This window comes from Mobula birostris, chromosome 3, assembly GCF_030028105.1.
Source record: "Mobula birostris isolate sMobBir1 chromosome 3, sMobBir1.hap1, whole genome shotgun sequence".
Taxonomy (NCBI): Eukaryota; Metazoa; Chordata; class Chondrichthyes; order Myliobatiformes; family Myliobatidae; genus Mobula; species Mobula birostris.
In genome coordinates this window covers 18,394,673-18,411,695 of record NC_092372.1, presented here as the reverse complement: position 1 = coordinate 18,411,695, position 17,023 = coordinate 18,394,673, and the positions used below count along the sequence as shown (strand labels likewise).

At 41.7% G+C, this 17,023-nt stretch overlaps 1 protein-coding gene across 2 annotated transcripts in view; it reads left to right on the top strand.

Moving 5' to 3' along the window:
- Positions 1–15,009, top strand: part of LOC140194912 (complement C1q tumor necrosis factor-related protein 3-like) — a 44,573-nt gene extending 29,564 nt beyond the window's left edge. For both annotated transcript variants that reach the window (XM_072252288.1, XM_072252289.1), the window contains exons 5-6: positions 6,549–6,648; positions 9,919–15,009. In XM_072252288.1, coding sequence (XP_072108389.1) covers positions 6,549–6,648; positions 9,919–10,078 — 260 coding nt within the window. In that variant the 3' untranslated portion in view covers positions 10,079–15,009. The remainder of the gene's footprint in view (positions 1–6,548; positions 6,649–9,918) is intronic.
- The last annotated feature ends 2,014 nt before the right edge of the window (positions 15,010–17,023 follow it).

The following is a 17,023-nucleotide window of genomic DNA, read 5'->3' as shown; positions in this document are numbered from 1 at the left end:
TCCCTCGATGATTATTTGTTGTCTGAACTGCTCCCTCGTGATTCTATAAATATCCTCCAAGCCACTTGATCTTGGAACTGATAACCTGCAGATTCTATATGAAGCTTTCATGAATCATAATCAGATTGTACTCCTGGTCTCTACTTTCTATGAAGTTCTAGCGAATGTCAAAGTGTATTTTTAATGGTAATTGCTGCACAATATCACACTTGTGGGAAATTATATTTTTTACTTTTTTTATTAGAGCAGGGGTTTCCAATCTGGGGTCCACAGACCCCTTGGTTAATGGTAAGGCTCCATGGCATAAAAAAGGTTGGGAATCCCTGATTTAGGGATGCAGCAGAGTAACAGGTCCCTCCAGCCCAACGAGCCACCACCCCAATGACCAAATAACCTACTAACCCAAACGTCTAAAGAATGTGGGAGGAAACTGGAGCACCTGGAACAAACCCATGAGGTCATGGAGAGAACATACAAACTCTTTAAAGACAGTGGCAGGAATCAAAGCCAGGTTGCTGGCTTTCTAGTAGTATTACACTAACTGCTATGCCACTATTTCAGTCTAGCAGGAGATTTCTGATGACTGGACTCACTAGGGTCTGGAAGTCATTCATAAAGACTGTAATCCTGTTCTGCCAACTCTTGTTCGCAAGCTTTGGTATCAACACAACACCATGGGTCAAAGGGCTCCTACTGTTCCATGGTTTCTGTTCTATTCAGATACCAACAAACATAGAAACATAGAAAAGCTACAGCACAATACAGGCCCTTCAGCCCACAATGCTGTGCCAAACATATACTTACTTCAGAAATTACCTCAGGCTACCCATAGCTCTCCAGTTTTTCCAAGCTCCATGTAACTATCCAGGAGTCTCTTAAAAGACCCTATTGTTTCTGCCTCCACCACTGTTGCCGGCAGCCCATCCCACACACTCACCACTCTCTGCGTAAAAAACTTACCCCGGCATCTCCCTTGTACCTTAAAACTGTGTCCTCTCGTGTTAGCCCTTATAAGTCTATAATAATATGCCTTTTATATTACCATTTAGGATATACCACGGGAACTAGCAGGCGGCACAATAGCATAATGGTTAGGATAACAGTTACAGAACGAGTGACCCAGTTTCAATTCCCACTGCTGCCTGTAAGGAGTTTTTACGTTCTCCCTGTGACTGTATGGGTTTCCTCCGGGTGCTCTGGTTTCCTCCCACATTCCAAAGATGGGTGGTTTAGTAGGTTAATTGGTCACAGGGGCACAAGCTTGTAGGTCCAGAAAGGCCTGTTACTGTAGTGTATCTCTAAAATAAAATAATTATTACATTACACAAGACAAATATTTTGTTGGATTCTTGAGAGAAATCAGTAATTTAAATGATGGTAAAATGATTCTTACATAAAGGGGAATGGTGAGAATCAGCCTCTGTGGTGCCCATAACCCTGTGTGTCTATACTGGAGAAGCTGGGAGTCGGTATCTGTGAAACTGGGGAGAGACAGTATATACGGGGCCTATACCCAGGGAGAGTTACTGCACATTCACAGTCAATTCATGTGTGTCAGTGATGGTCCCAACAGATTGTAACAGATCTTTGCTTGTGGAAATGCCCCTGATGATGGAAGGAGAGAAGGGTTGGCTATCAAATATTGGTGCTGTTTCATAACACATCGCTACACAGCATGGTAGTGTAGCGGTCAACACAAAGCTTTCCAGCACCAGCAATCACTGATTGGGGTGCAATTTCCACCGCCACCTGTAAGGAATTTTTACGTTCTCCCTGTGACCGTGTGGGTTTCCTCCAGGTGCTCCGGTTTCCTCCCACAGTCCAAAGATGTCTGGTTAGGTTTAAGGTTAGTCAGCTTTTGGCACGCTACATTTGGAGCCAGAAGCGTGGCAATACTTACGGGCTGCCCCCAGCACATTCTCAGTCTGTGCTGGTTATTGACACAAACTACATGCCGGTGTTTCAATGTGTGACAAATCAAGCTAACCTTTTTTAAATTGTGGCAGTGGGGAGAGAGCTGGAGACTGAGTGGAGAGAATAGGGGCAGGTGTTTAGGAAATCGGTTCAAACTTTGTGTATGCAATGCAAGAAAGAGTACGAATAATTCACAAAAGAACATTCCACAGCTTATAACACGGGTGTTGATCTTTTCCCCTGACAGCTGCATTATATCAGAGTCGGGCTGTTCTTACATAAAGAATCTCTCTCCTGTACTGGCTGACTCCTTCTCACATATTGCTTTTACCTAACTCTTCTTCTATATAAAATTGAACATAGAACATACAGTGCAGTAAAAGCCCTTCAGCCCAGAGTGCTGTGCAGACCCTTTAACCTGCTCCAAGATCAGTCCAACCCTTCCCTTTTTCATAGTCCTCCATTCTTTCTTCATCTACGTACCTATCGAAGAGTCTCTTTAAGCGCCCTTGGGGTACCTGCGTCTACCACCACAGCTGGTAGCACGTACCACACATGCACCACTCTCTGTGTAAAACTCTCCCCCTGTACTTTCCTCCAATCGCTTCTTCCTCATATTAGCCATATCCAACCTGGAAAAAAGTCTCTGGCTGTCCGGGACACATGCTTTTTCCTCAAGCTTCCCAACTATATTACATACACATCTTCGTTACTGTCTTGTTTGAGTTAAGCAATGACAAATAGTGCTCCAGTGAATCCCCCAAATGAATTTTGTAAATTAATATTTGCTTCTCCTTAATCTGTGCAGCAGTGCATGTGTGCAAAAATTGCAAAATAACTGAATAAAATGATTCATATCACATTTTTTGAGCTATCATTCAATCTCTACTTGTTCCGTTCTTAACCACAAACAACTGAATAATATTTTGGTCTGAGAGGGTTTTGGGATGAATATGATTTGAGATGGCAATTTGGAAATTGATTACGTGTGATGAGTTGTACAAGATTGGGCAGACAGGATGTCAACGTTAATAAGGTTTGGAGTTAAATTGCCACGATCCTATTCTCTGCCAGCAAATTGTGCCTGCTGGTAATTCTCTATGGGTTAGGTCCATTCTGTGTAATACAATGCACTTTTTGTATAAATCTTTATGTTTCCTTCATCTCTCTCTATTTTTTAAGCATTGATTGCTTCTCCTCAGTAAACCATGCTGCTTCTCAATCTTTTATCGCATTATCTACATTGTTCCCACTTATAAACCACTGGTGAGGACTCAATTGGAATACTGTGAGCAGTTTTGGGCCTCTTATCTAAGAAATGATGTGCTGACACTGGAGAGGGTACATAGGATGTTCACGGAAATGATTCCAGGATTGAACAACTTGTCATGTGAAGAGATTTTGAAGGCTCTGGGACGGTATTCACAGGAATTCAGAAGAGTGAGGAGTGACCTATTGAAATCTTATCAAATGCTGAAAGGCCTTGATAGAGTGGATGTGGAGAGGATATTTCCTGTGGTGGGAGAGTCTAGGATCAGACGACATAGCCTCAGAATAGAGGGCCGTCCTTTTAGAATGGAGATGAGGAGGAATTTTTTTAGCCTGGAGGTGGTAAATCTGTGGAATTCATTCGCGTAGGTGGCTGTGGAGGCCATGTCATTTAAGGCAGAGGCTGATAGATTCTTGATTGGTCAAGGCATGAAGGGATACGGGAAGAAGGCAAGAGATTGGGGCTGAGAGGAATAAAGGATCAGCCATCATGAGATGGTGGAGCAGATGTGCCAAATGGTCTAAATCTGCTCCTGTATCTTATGGTCTTATGGCCTTATTTTCCAGTGAATACACAATATGTTCAATGGTTCATCTTTAGCTCCCTTCTCCCTTCTGAAAAGCACCACAGGGCTATTAAAACAAATACTTTCTATAATCTTAAAAGTTTCTTCCCCCAGGCCAGGGTTTCCAAACTTGTTTATGCCATGGACCAATACCGCTAAGGAAGGAATCAGTGGACCCCAGGTTGGGAACCCCTGGTGGAGGCAGTTACTCTGATCAATCATTCTAGTTAGCCCGCTCGCCACGCCCCTCTATCTATGACCAACTTCACTGCATTGTGAACAATTTAAATCACCTTATAATGATGGTATTTATGTATTTCTGCATTTTATTCCCTATCCATACTTCAACCTCTAACGTATTTTATATGACTTTGTTCTTTATAATCGTTGAATCTTGTTGTTCTTGTTGAATGTTGCAGCAACACACCAATGCAAATTCCTAATAAATGTGAATAAAATTGATCTTTGATACCTAATCCTTAATGCTTATAATTAAGAACTAACCCACCTACCAAACATCTGTCACATTGCTATATACAACTAAAAAGGGTGTTTCTTTCCATTTATATTGCGTTGTTCTTCATAATTGTGCTCTCCAGTGGTGAATATTATTTCTATTGATTATGTGTCACATGGCTTTCAGTAAAGAGGTTAATAGAATTATTATTACATGTACCTTGCAGGTATTAATCATCAGTGTGAATAAAATCAAAATAATTCCAAAGAGGGGTACAGATAGAGTAAATGCAAGCAGGCTTTTTCCACTGAATATGGGTGGGACTACAACCAGAGGTTATGGGTTAAGGGTGAAAGGTGAAAAGTTTAAGGGGAACATGAAGGGAGGGTGGTGAGAGTGTAAAACAAGCTGCCAATGCATGTGAGCTTGACTTCAATGTTTAAGAGAAGTTTGGTAGGTACATGGATGGCAGGGATATGGAGAGCTATTCACCACTCTGGCTCACTTCTTACCCCTTCTCTTCTCCTCACTTGCCCATCACCTCCCGCTGGTGCACCTCCCCTTCCCTTTCTCTCATGGTCCACTCTCCTCTCCTATCAGATTCCTTCTTCTTCAACCCTTTACCTGTTCCACCTATCACATCTCAGCCTCTCACTTCATCCCCTCTCTCCCACCCACCTTCCTTCCCCACCCATATCTTCACCTATCACCTTCTAGCTTGTACTCTTTCAACATTAATGGTTTATTCTTCTCCACAGATGCTGCCTGACCTGCTGAGTTTCTCCAGCATTTTGTATGTGTTACTAAGAACCTAGCATGTGGGTTTTCAGATATGCTCTTTCATGCACTTTTTCCAACTCATTTAATGATCTTATTTGTCAGTTCCAGGAACATGAGTCAAATTTAGCTACGGGTATCCTGTGAGCTCTGTCTGTTTTCCTTAAGTGATGAAAATTGGCCTAAGCATTGACCAGCTGTTATCTGAAAACGTCTTTACCCTCTGAATGACACAATAATAACTTCAGTTAGGACTCTGTCCAGCTCATTCTTAATGGCATAAAGAGAGTCAACACTCACCACACAAGTTTGCACTGTAGTCCAAATGTTCTTGGTATCTGGAAAAAGACATACTTGTCAACTGGGACTCATTTGGAAACACCAAGATTGTCTGTTCAGTCCAATTCTATAGACTTGAGCACAAGAAGTAAGATACTGTAACACAGATGTTCCTGCAGCATTCTGTGTGTGATGCTCACAAAATGAAGATCATTTTGCAGATCAAAATGGAGCATTGTAACAATGAAGAACTTATTTATCTTCATAAGAAAAAATAATGAGATATCTGTTACTGCGTCCGGTGCTCTCGATGTGGCCTTTTATATATTGGCGAGACCCGACGCAGACTGGGAGACCGCTTTGCTGAACATCTACGCTCTGTCCGCCAGAGAAAGCAGGATCTCCCAGTGGCCACACATTTTAATTCCACATCCCATTCCCATTCTGACATGTCTATCCACAGCCTCCTCTACTGTAAAGATGAAGCCACACTCAGGTTGGAGGAACAACACCTTATATTCCGTCTGGGTAGCCTCCAACCTGATGGCATGAACATCGACTTCTCTAACTTCCGCTAGGCCCCACCTCCCCCTCGTACCCCATCTGCTACTTATTTTTATGCACACATTCTTTCTCTCACTCTCCTTTTTCTCCCTCTGTCCCTCTGAATACACCTCTTGCCCATCCTCTGGGTTCCCCCCCCCTTGTCCTTCTTCCCGGACCTCCTGTCCCATGATCCTCTCGTATCCCCTTTTGCCTATCACCTGTCCAGCTCTTGGCTCCATCCCTCCCCCTCCTGTCTTCTCCTATCATTTTGGATCTCCCCCTCCCCCTCCAACTTTCAAATCCCTTACTCACTCTTCCTTCAGTTAGTCCTGACGAAGGGTCTCGGCCTGAAACGTCGACTGTACCTCTTCCTAGAGATGCTGCCTGGCCTGCTGCGTTCACCAGCAACTTTGATGTGTGTTGCTTGAATTTCCAGCATCTGCAGAATTCCTGTTGTTTGGCTTCAATCTTCTCTACTTTTCTGAGCAGCTGCTTCTGGTATACTGTAACTGAGTGTGATTATTTTGAAAATAATCTTACCTATGTGGTGTCCTGTCAATCAAACTTACATTACTCTTTAGTTAAGATGATATGACACATAAAAATGAAGTCAGAATTAAGAAAGATGATCACTTAAGATTCGTTATTTCTTACTTTATTAAAAAAGAATTGTAAAAACGATAAATGAATAGAAATTTATTAAAGTTTAAAATATATGAACAGACCAATTTATTTTGCAGGAGTGTATTTCTTTATTTTCAACATGATGAAGCATGAAGATGTGGAAGAGACAACGGTCTACCTAATGCACAATGGAAATGCCATCATTACCATGTATAGGTATGAAAGCAAAACTCATAATTTCAATTAATTTTAATACCTAATTTTAAATCCAATTATGTACATTTTCCAGGTCCTCTGCAGGGCTTCCTGTATGAGGTAACTCTTTTGCTTCCCTATACTAAATGCGTGTGCAGGTAAATAGAACTCCAACAGTAATTGCATTTGTGGATAAGTGTCTAATTGCATCCTTCTTATTCTGCAAGGCTCAGAGTGATACCTAACCAGAGAAAATAGGTCAATGTTTTTCAATTTGCTCTTGCCACAGAATATGTACAAAATCTGCTGTGGAGGAGGGCTAAGCTGCTCTCAATAAGCATCATATATCTTTACATTGAAATAAATTGCAGAATATACAGACCCTTAATATGGTATCATAATTGGCTCAGTTCATAATTTGGACGATAACTGTATTTGTACAGTCTGAACATTCTCTATGAATTTCAATGGTGATTTAGTAAAATATAAGTTCAAGTACATTCTTTTAATTTCAGATTTTAGAACATAGAACATGGAATAGTTCGGCACAGGAACAACTCATGTGGCCCATAATGTTGTGCTAAACCAACTGAAAAACAAACCAAAGATAACCAAAACACTACTCCATATGTCCATATCCCTCAATTTTCCTTACATCGATGTGCCTATCCAAATCCCTCATAAAATCTCTATGTATTTTCCTCTACTGCCATACCAGGCAATGCATTCCAAGCATCCTCCACTCTCTGAGTGGAAAACTTGCCCCTCACATCCCCCTTGAACCTGCTCCTCTCTCCTTCAATGCATGCCCTCTGGTATTAGACACTTTTAGCCTGGGAGACAGATACTTTCTATCCATTATTTATGCCTCCTGTAAACCTCTATCAGATATCCCCTCAGCTTCCAGAGTTCCAGAGAAAACAACCCAAGTTTATCCAGCTTCTCATGATAGCATATGCCCCCTAAACCAGGCAGCATCTTGGTAAACCTCTTCTGCACCCTCACCAAGGCCTCAATAACCCTCCCATAGTGGGGCAGCCAGAACTGTATACAATACTCCAGACGTGGCCTAACCAGATTTTTATAAAGTTGCGACATAACCTCCTGACTTTTGAACTCAATGCCTCAACTAATAAAAAGGACAAGCATTCCATAAGCCTTCTTAACCATCTTATTGACCTGTGTAGCCACTTTCAAGGAGCTATGAACTTGGATCGCAAGGTCTCTCTGCTCAGCAAAGCTGTTAAGGATCTTGCCCTTAACAGGTACTGTCTCCCTGCATTTGCAACTCCTCACCTTTATCTGGGTTAAACTCCATCTGCCATTTCTCAGCCCATTTTGTTTTTACCTTAATTTCTAACAAATTGAATCTCAGAAATTTTGAAGGTGGTTTCAGGTTCCATGTTTTATCAATACTGGATCAGCTTTATGCCATTTTTATTGACTTTTGGAAGTCAACTTAATTAACAATTTCCAGTTGCAGAAGCACTAGAGTCATACAGTCAGAGAACACTTCAGCATAGAAACGGGCCTTTCAGCCCAGCTAGTCCATGCTGAACTATTATTGTGCCTGGTCCCAACGACCTGCACCTGGACCATTGCCCTCCACACCCTTTCCATCCATGTACCTATCCAAATTCCTCCTAACTATTGAAATCAAACGCATATCCACCACTTCTGCTGGCAGCTTGTTGCACACTCCCACTACCCTCTGAGTGAAGAAGTTCCCTCTTATGTTTCCCCTAAATATTTCATCTTTCACCCTTAATCCATGACCTCTAGCTCTAGAGTTACCCAACCTCAGTGGAAAAAGCCTGCTTGCATTTACCCTATCTATACCCCTCATAATGTTGTCTATTTCAGTCAAATTTCCCTCATTCTCCTATGCTGTAGGGAATAAACTCCTAACCTATTCAAACTTTCCCTGTAATTCAGATCTTACAATTCAGACAATTGCATAATCGAGCAGATTGGGGATGAAGGTAAGACTAGTAATGGAGAAGAGTTAACAACATAAGAAAAAAAAAGCAGTGATAAATAAATGAATGTGAATCTGAAGAAATAACGTAATACCACAACATCCCTCATTACCTCCTAAAATATTTCATTACCTCTGTTAATATAAAACAATCTCTGCAATGAAAGTTTCTAAGTGCAGAAATGTGACAATGACCAGATAACCAGGAGGGTCTTGGTCTGAAACGTCGACTCTTTATTCCTTTCCATAGATGCTGCCTGACCTGTTGACCTGTGTGTTATTCTGGATTTACAGCATCTGCAGAATCTCTTGTTTTTATGGCTTCTTTTGTCTTGATCTCCCACAGCTTTTCAAGTAGAACAGCATCTCCTAATTTTGGTACAAATTTGTGGTCACAAATCCATTTGTGCCATACTTTTCCAAATCAGTCAATCCAAGGACTTCCTTTCTGTTCGGGGTTATTTAACAATTTTCAGTTGCAGAAGCACTAGGGTCATCGAGTCAGAGAACACCACAGCATAGAAACGGGCCTTTCAACCCAGCTAGTCCATACTGAACTATTATTGTGCCTGGTCCCGTCGACCTGCACCTGGACCATTGCCCTCCACACCTTTCCCATCCACGTACCTATCCAAATTCCTATCCATTTGGCAGAAAGATTGCCATTGTGGTCTTTGAGAGGACTAGAATATGAACACAAGGATGTAATACCAAGGCTTTATAAGATGTTAGACAGACAATATCTGGAATATTGTGAACAGTAATGGGCACCATATCTGTTTGTAAGAAAAAATATGCAGGCATTGGAGAGGGTCTGGAAGAGGTTTACAAAAAAGATTCTGGAAATGATTCCAGTATGTATGAGGAACACTTGATGTAACTGGGCCTGTACTTTCTGGAGTCTAGAAGAATGAAAGGGATCTCATTGAAATCTATCGAAAATTGTAAGGCTTAGTTGGAATGGGAGGTGCTAGGACCAGAGGGCACACCTCAGAGTACAAGGATGATCCAGTGAGGAGGAATTTCTTTAGCCAGATGGTGGTGAATCTGTGGAATTCATTGTCACAGACAGCCATGGAGGTCAAGTCATTTGGTATATTTAACGTGAAGACTGATACATTCTTGATTAGTAAGAACATCAAATTTTACAGGGAGAAGACAGGAGAATGGGGTTGGGATGAAAAATAAACCGGCCATGGTGGAATGACAGAGTAGACTCGATGAGCTGATTGGCCAATTTTTCTCTCATGTCTTCTGGTTTTATGTTTTTTAATAAAATATAACATTGTTGATGTATCATATTTCCCTTTCAGTTCGGAATCCAAAGGCAAACATGATTCTGCAGGAAACAGTGGAGTTCTGAAACTTGGTACAGGAGATGAAGTGTGGCTGCGAATGGGGAATGGAGCACTGCATGGAGACCACCAAAGATATTGCACATTTTCTGGTTTCCTCCTCTTCGAGAGTATCTAAAAACCTTTATTATTAATGTTGATCCTTAATAATGTGCACAGAATGTAATAAAGAATTCTGAGTGTGTTGCTATGCTATGGCCCACTCAGAGAGGGAAGAGTTCCTTCATTTCTTCCTTCTGTGTTTGGCCTTGCAGCAAATGTTTTCAGTATTTTGTTCAAAGCTACTCCTATCCTATGGGAAATTTGTGTATTTACTTCATGCTGGCAAGGATTTCCTTTTGCATTTCAATTCAAAATGTTCCCCTTCTGGAGCAGTTTTGAAGTAATGTAAAAGAATATGTACATTTAAGTCACATTTGAAGACAATAAAGCCAAAAAGCATGGAAGCAGAATTGGGTCACTCGGACCATCAAATCTGCTCTGCCATTCCATCATGGCCGTTTTATTATCCTTCTCAACCTCGTTCTTCTGCCTTCTCCCTGTAAGCCTTGACAACCTTACTAATCAAGAACCTTTCAAACTCTGCTTTAAATATACTACCTGACTTGGTCTTCAAAACCATTTATGGCAATGGATTCCACAGATTCACCATCGTCCAGCTAAAGAAGTTCCTTCTCATATCCGTTTTAAAGGGACTTCCTTGTATTCTGAGGCAGTAGACCCTGGTCCTAGACTCCCCCACTATTGGAAGCATCCTTTCCACATCCACTCTAAATAAACCTGTTAATATTCAATCTGTTTCAATGATATCCCCTCTTATTCTTCTAAACCAGTGATTTCAGGGCCAGAACCATCAAATGCTCTTCATACTTTAACCCTTTCATTCCCAGGATAATTTTCATGAACATCCTCTGGACTCTCTCCAATACCAGCACATTCTTTCTCCGATAGGTGCCGTATATTGTAGATAAATACTCAGTCTAAGAGCTGTACTGTGCTTTGCATATTAATAAGTGGGCAAAGCCCAGAAGAAATACATCTATTCCTTAATTCCTTCTGCTCCCATTGTCATTTCATGATCAACCAAAATATTGAGGGAATATAGTATAGCAAGTTGCATATTAATATCTTGATTCCTGGCAACAAATAAGAGCATCACCATTTTACATAGAACAATATAGCATAGTACAAACTCTTTGGCCCACGAAGTTGTGCTGATCTTTAACCTACTCGCAGATTAATCTAACCCTTCCCTCCTACGTAACCTTCTAGTTTTCTTTCATCCATGTGCCTATCTAAGAGTTTCTTAAATGTACCTAATGTGTCTGCCTCTACCACCACTGCTGGCAGGGCATTCCACGTACACATCACTCTCTGTATAAACTTCATACCTCTGACACCCCCTCCCTATACTTTCCTCCAATCACCTCAAAATTATGCCCCCCTGTATTGGCCATTTCTGCTCTTGGAAAAGTCTGTGGCTAGCCATTCAATCTATGACTCTTATCATCTTGTACACCTCTCTCGCTCCCTCTCATTACCTTTCACTCAGAAGAGAAAAGCCACATCTAGCTCAGCCTATTTTCCTATGTGCTCTAGTCCAGGCAAATCCTTGTAAATCTCCTCTGCAGCCTCACTAAAGCTTTCACATCCTTCCTTTCATGAGTATATGATTTTAAATATGACCACATGTTGGAGAAGTCCAGAAATATGTCTATTACTGCATTATCTCAAAAAAAAATCAGAGGTAGGAACAAGAATATTTCATTTCTAAAAAACAATCTTGAAATAACAATGACAGATTATTAAGTCTTGGCACTAAATAAATGCATAAATTTTAAGTAATGGTTATATTGTTATTGTCAGGCTCTTGTCATTTGTCTATAGAGTTAATTATTTTAGGGGTAACATTTGAAAAACAGAAATAAAGCCTTATATTGCAGTTTAATTTACAAGTGACAAGTATATCTGCTGATGACATCCTAATGTGCATTTGGTTTCTGTTTGCTGAGACAGGAATTGTACAGTGCCAGCAAATGAATCTAAAGGCAGGATGATACTGGCTTTTAAATAATCATCAGTTCTGTTGCTACCATTCTCGCTGATTTGTAATATTCTTTATCTTCTATCAAGTCACAACATTTATGATTTAGTTATTTAGTTGTTCTAATTATTCTTTCTTGGCCCTTATGTGCTCTGGTGACGTTGCAGTCTGCTTTTCCTGAAGCTCTTGGCATGTCAGACTTGTGTCTGACGTGTGGTTTCAGATCATAAGAGATAGGAGCAGAATTAGGCTACTTGGCCCATCGAGTCTGTTCCACCATTCAGCCATGGCTGGTTTATGTTCTCTCTCAATGCCATTCTCCTACCTTCTCCCCATAGCCATTGATACCCTTAACAATCAAGAACAAATCAATCTCCTCTGTAAATATATCCAATGACTTTGCCTCCATAGCTGCCTGTGGCGATGAATCCCACAGGTTCAGTGCCCTCTACCTAAAGAATTTCCTCCTCATCTCTGTTCTAAAGGAATTCTGAAGCTGTGCCCTCTAGTCATGGATGTAGAAAATTTCCTCTCCACACTAGTCTATCTAGATCTCTCAATATTTGGTACATTTCAATGAGACCATACCCCCATCCCCACCCCCGCATCCTTTTAAACTCCTGCAAAGACAGACCCAGAGCCATCAAATGTTGGGGAGGGAACGGCGAGGATCAAATGTTCCTCATATATTAACCCATTCATTCTTGGGATCGTTCTTGTAAACCTCTTCAATGCCAACACACTTTTCCTTAGATATGGGTGCTAAAACTGCTCACAATATTCCAAATGTGGTCTGACCCACACCTTCTAAAGCTTCAGCATTATATCCTTGCTTTTATATTCTAGTCCTTTGGAAATGATTACTCACATTGCATTGGCCTTCCTTACTACTGACTCAACATGCAAGCTAACATTTGACGAATCCTTCACTAGGACTCCCACTTCCTCTGCATCTCCAATTTCTGAATTTACTCCCCATTTAGAAAATAGTCTTCACGTTTATTCCCTCTACCAAAGTTCATAACCAGACACTTCACTATGCTGTATATAATTTGCCACTTCCTTGCCCATTCTCCAATACTGTTCAAGTCCTTCACAGACTCTGCTTCCTCAACACTGCCTGCCCCTCCACCTATCTGTAAATTTGGCCACAAAGCCATCAATTCCATCATCCACATCATTGCCATATAACATTAAAAGAAGCTGCCCCGACACACCAACCCCTGCTGAAAACCACTCATCATCAACACTACGTGCCATTAGGAATGATGTGGACCATCATGGTCTTTCCATAACCATGATTGTTCTTGGCAAATTTTTCTACTGAAGTCATTTGCCATTGCCTTCTTCTGGACAGTGATTTACAAGATGGTTGATCCCAGCCATTATCAATACTTTTCAGAGATTGTCTGTCTGGCATCTGTGGTCGCACAACCAGGAATTGTGATGTGCACCAGCTGCTTATATGATCGTTCACCAACTGCTCCCATAGCTTCACGTAACCCTGGTCAGGGAGGAGGGGCTAAACAGGTGCTACACTTTGCCCAAGGGTGACCTGCAGACCAGTGGAGAAAAGGAGTGCCTTACACCTCCTTTGGTAGAAGTGTATGTGAAACTACTGCTGGTGCCAGTATCCCATGAATACAAACCCATTTCTCCCACAGTAATCTTTGATCCAGACACTTAACTCCTCAAACTAAACTTGTGCAGTATTTAAAATGCCTCTAAATTTGATGCTCATATTTTTTGAATGAAGTTTCAAAATTGAGTCCTTAGGGGAGAAACAAAAAAATATACATTTTCAAAGGAGAGAAGACAGTTTTCCCTGATGTCCTGGTCCACATTAATCTTTTATACAGTATAATGATAATAAAATAGATATCCTGCTTCAGCACAAAGAGATCTTGCCACGGGCGATTGATTTTGGCCTTTCTTATTTCATGCCAATGGCCAATCATCAAATTTACTGCAGGAGATACAATGCATTTGCAGTCATCCTGAAAAACTCCATCTATGGCTCTATAGGTTCTATATATATGCAAATCTTCTTTTACTGGTGACTGAAAGGATGCATTTCTATTAGAGAGAGAGGAAAAAATCTTGCATTAAAATGTTCTCTTCATCATGTTGCGGTGTGAAAAGGCAGGGGATCATCATTATTTTCCTCTTCTCTTCCTCCTTTTCATCTTCCTTGTGCTGGTTTCTGAACTGAGGTGAATATTAGAACCATAGTCTCTTCCACAGCTGATGATGAGGGGAATGGTTAGAGTTAAGCATTATGAGAAGAGGTGTACTCTTTCCATTTTTATCCCAAAGTTCTCAGTCCCTTTCAATAAGCTTCTTGTCATGGTCCCAGCTGAACAGCAGCAGGCATCCAAGTTCTGGTGCTCTAGTTCCCTGGAGTATGATTATATACTGCTGTCCCTTTAAGGCTTGGGCTGCCAATTATTGCCTGCCACATTCCTTCATGGAAAGTCTGTACTTAACGGCCACTTGCTGAGCACTCAGTGCTTAATTGTAGGAGTTCCATTTCTAGTATTACTGCTTGTAATTTTGTGTTGGGTTTTGTTCGTGTCATCTGGTTTACTTTGAGTCTGAGTGTATTCTTGACCTTCCTTTGCACTTGGGTTCACCACCATCCCTAGTTCTCTTGTTACATTTCTTCTCCACTTTGAAAAGTTATGGGCCAGAAATTCCCAGACATCAGTGGGGATGTTCAAGGAGGCTTTGAGTGTATCCTTGAATCTTTTCTTCCTTCCACCTGGTTGTCACTTCTAATAGCAAATCTTGGAACAGAGTGTTGATTTCTGAAATCTAGTGTCAGACACTTTACACCTTATTGTACTCTCTGTGGCTGTTACGCTTAGTTCTGCATTCTGTTGTTCTTCCACCTTGTATGAAGTCAATGCATAATGTAACAATTGTGTCTATCTGAACAGTACGCAAGGCAACCTTTTCATTCTGCCTCAGTGTATGAGTCAATAATAAACTAATTTCAATTCCAATTCTGGTTTGGTATGTCAAATGCTTTGCATGTGAATGAAAACTGCAAAGAGTTGTGGACACAATTCAGCACATCATAGGAACAAGCTTCCACTCTGTCTAAACTTCTCACGGACTCAGTAAAGCACTCAGCATCATCAAAGACCCCACCTACCCCAAACACTCTTTCTTCTCCCCTTGCCCATCGGGCAGAAGATACAAAAGCCTGAAAGCACACACCAACAGGCTGAAGGTCAGCTTCTATATCACTATTATCAGACTCCTGAAAGGATCTCTTGTGTGATAAAATGGACACTTGGCCTCACTGTTTACCTTGTTATGACTTTTGAAAGGAAGCTCTCCAAGTACGCAGAACTGGTTAGCAACTGTCAGCAGGCTGGATGGAGAGCGAGGTGTCTCCCAGTGGAGGGTGGTTGTAGGGAATTCGTAGCCCATTATTTAGTTAGAGTCTTCAGCAATTTGGGCATCGAGGGAGAGAGGAAGAGGAGAGCCATCCGCAGCACCACTGATGCAGCAGAGAGGGCCTCAAGATGGCTGTGGCTCAAAAGAGGAGGGCCATGGAGTCATAAGTAGCTAGCCATCTGGACACAAGCTGGGGTCTGATCAGCCCCGGCTGGGTCACCTGGAGGAGGTTGTACGATGTTGAAAGACCCGAAACACCCGATGATTCCAGGAACATCACTGAAGGTGTGTCCAGAAGCATCAATAGATGTCTGTGCACAGTATATATTTAAAAAAAAGTGAGGTAGTATCCAAGGGTTCAACGTCCAGTTAGGAATCAGATGGCAGAGGGGAAGAAGCTGATCCTGAATTGCTGAGTGTGTGTCTTCAGGCTTCTGTACCTCCTACCTGATGGTAACAGTGAGAAAAGGGAATGTCCTGGGTGTTGGATGTCCTTAATAGTGGACGCTGCCTTGAAGATGTGCTGGGTACTTTGTAGGTTAATACCCAAAATGGAGCCGACTAAATTTACAATATGTTGGGACCAGGTTAGATCCTCGGAGATCTTGACACCCAGGAACTTGAAACAGCTCACTCTCTCCACTTCTGATCCCTCTATGAGAATTGGTATGTGTTCCTTTGTCTTACCCTTCCTGAAGTCCACAATCAGCTCTTTCGTCTTACTGACGTTGAGTGCCAGGTTGTTGCTGCGGCACCACTCCACTAGTTGGCATATCTCACTCCTGTACACCTTCTCGTCACCACCTGAGATTCTACCAACAATGATTGTATCATCAGTAAATTTATAGATAGTATTTGAGCTATGCCTAGCCACACAGTCATGTGTATTTACAGAGTAGAACAGTAGGCTAAGCACACACCCCTGAGGTGCGCCAGTGTTGATCGTCAGCGAGGAGGATATTTTATCACCTATCCGCACAGATTGTTGTCTTCTGGTTAGGTAGCTGAGGATCCAATTGCAGAGGGAGGTACAGAGGCCCAGGTTTGGCAACTTCTCAATCAGGATTGTGGGAATGATTGTATTAAATGCTGAGCTATAGTCGATGAACAGCATCCTGACATAGATGTTTGTGTTGTCCAGGTGGTCTAAAGCCATGTGGAGAGCCATTGAGATTGCGTCTGCCATTGGTCTATTGTGGCGATAGGCAAATTGCAATGGATCCAGATCCTTGTTGAGGCAGGAGATCAGTCTAGTCATGACCAACCTCTCAAAGCTTTTCATCACTGTTGATGTGAGTGCCACCAGGTGATAGTCATTAAGGCAGCTCACTTTTTTCTTCTTAGGCACTTGTATAATTGTTGCCTTTTTGAAGCAAGTGGGAACTTCCGCAGTGAGAGGTTGAAGATATCCTTGAATACTCCCACTAGTTGGTTGGCACAGGTTTTCAGAGCCTTACCAGGTACTCCATCGGAACCTTTTGCCTTGCGAGGGTTCACTCTCTTTAAAGACAGCCTAACATCAGCCTCTGAGACAGAGATCACAGGGTCATCAGGTGCTGTAGTTGTGTTCTCTCTTTCAAAGCGGGCATAAAAGGTGTTGAGTTCATCTGGTAG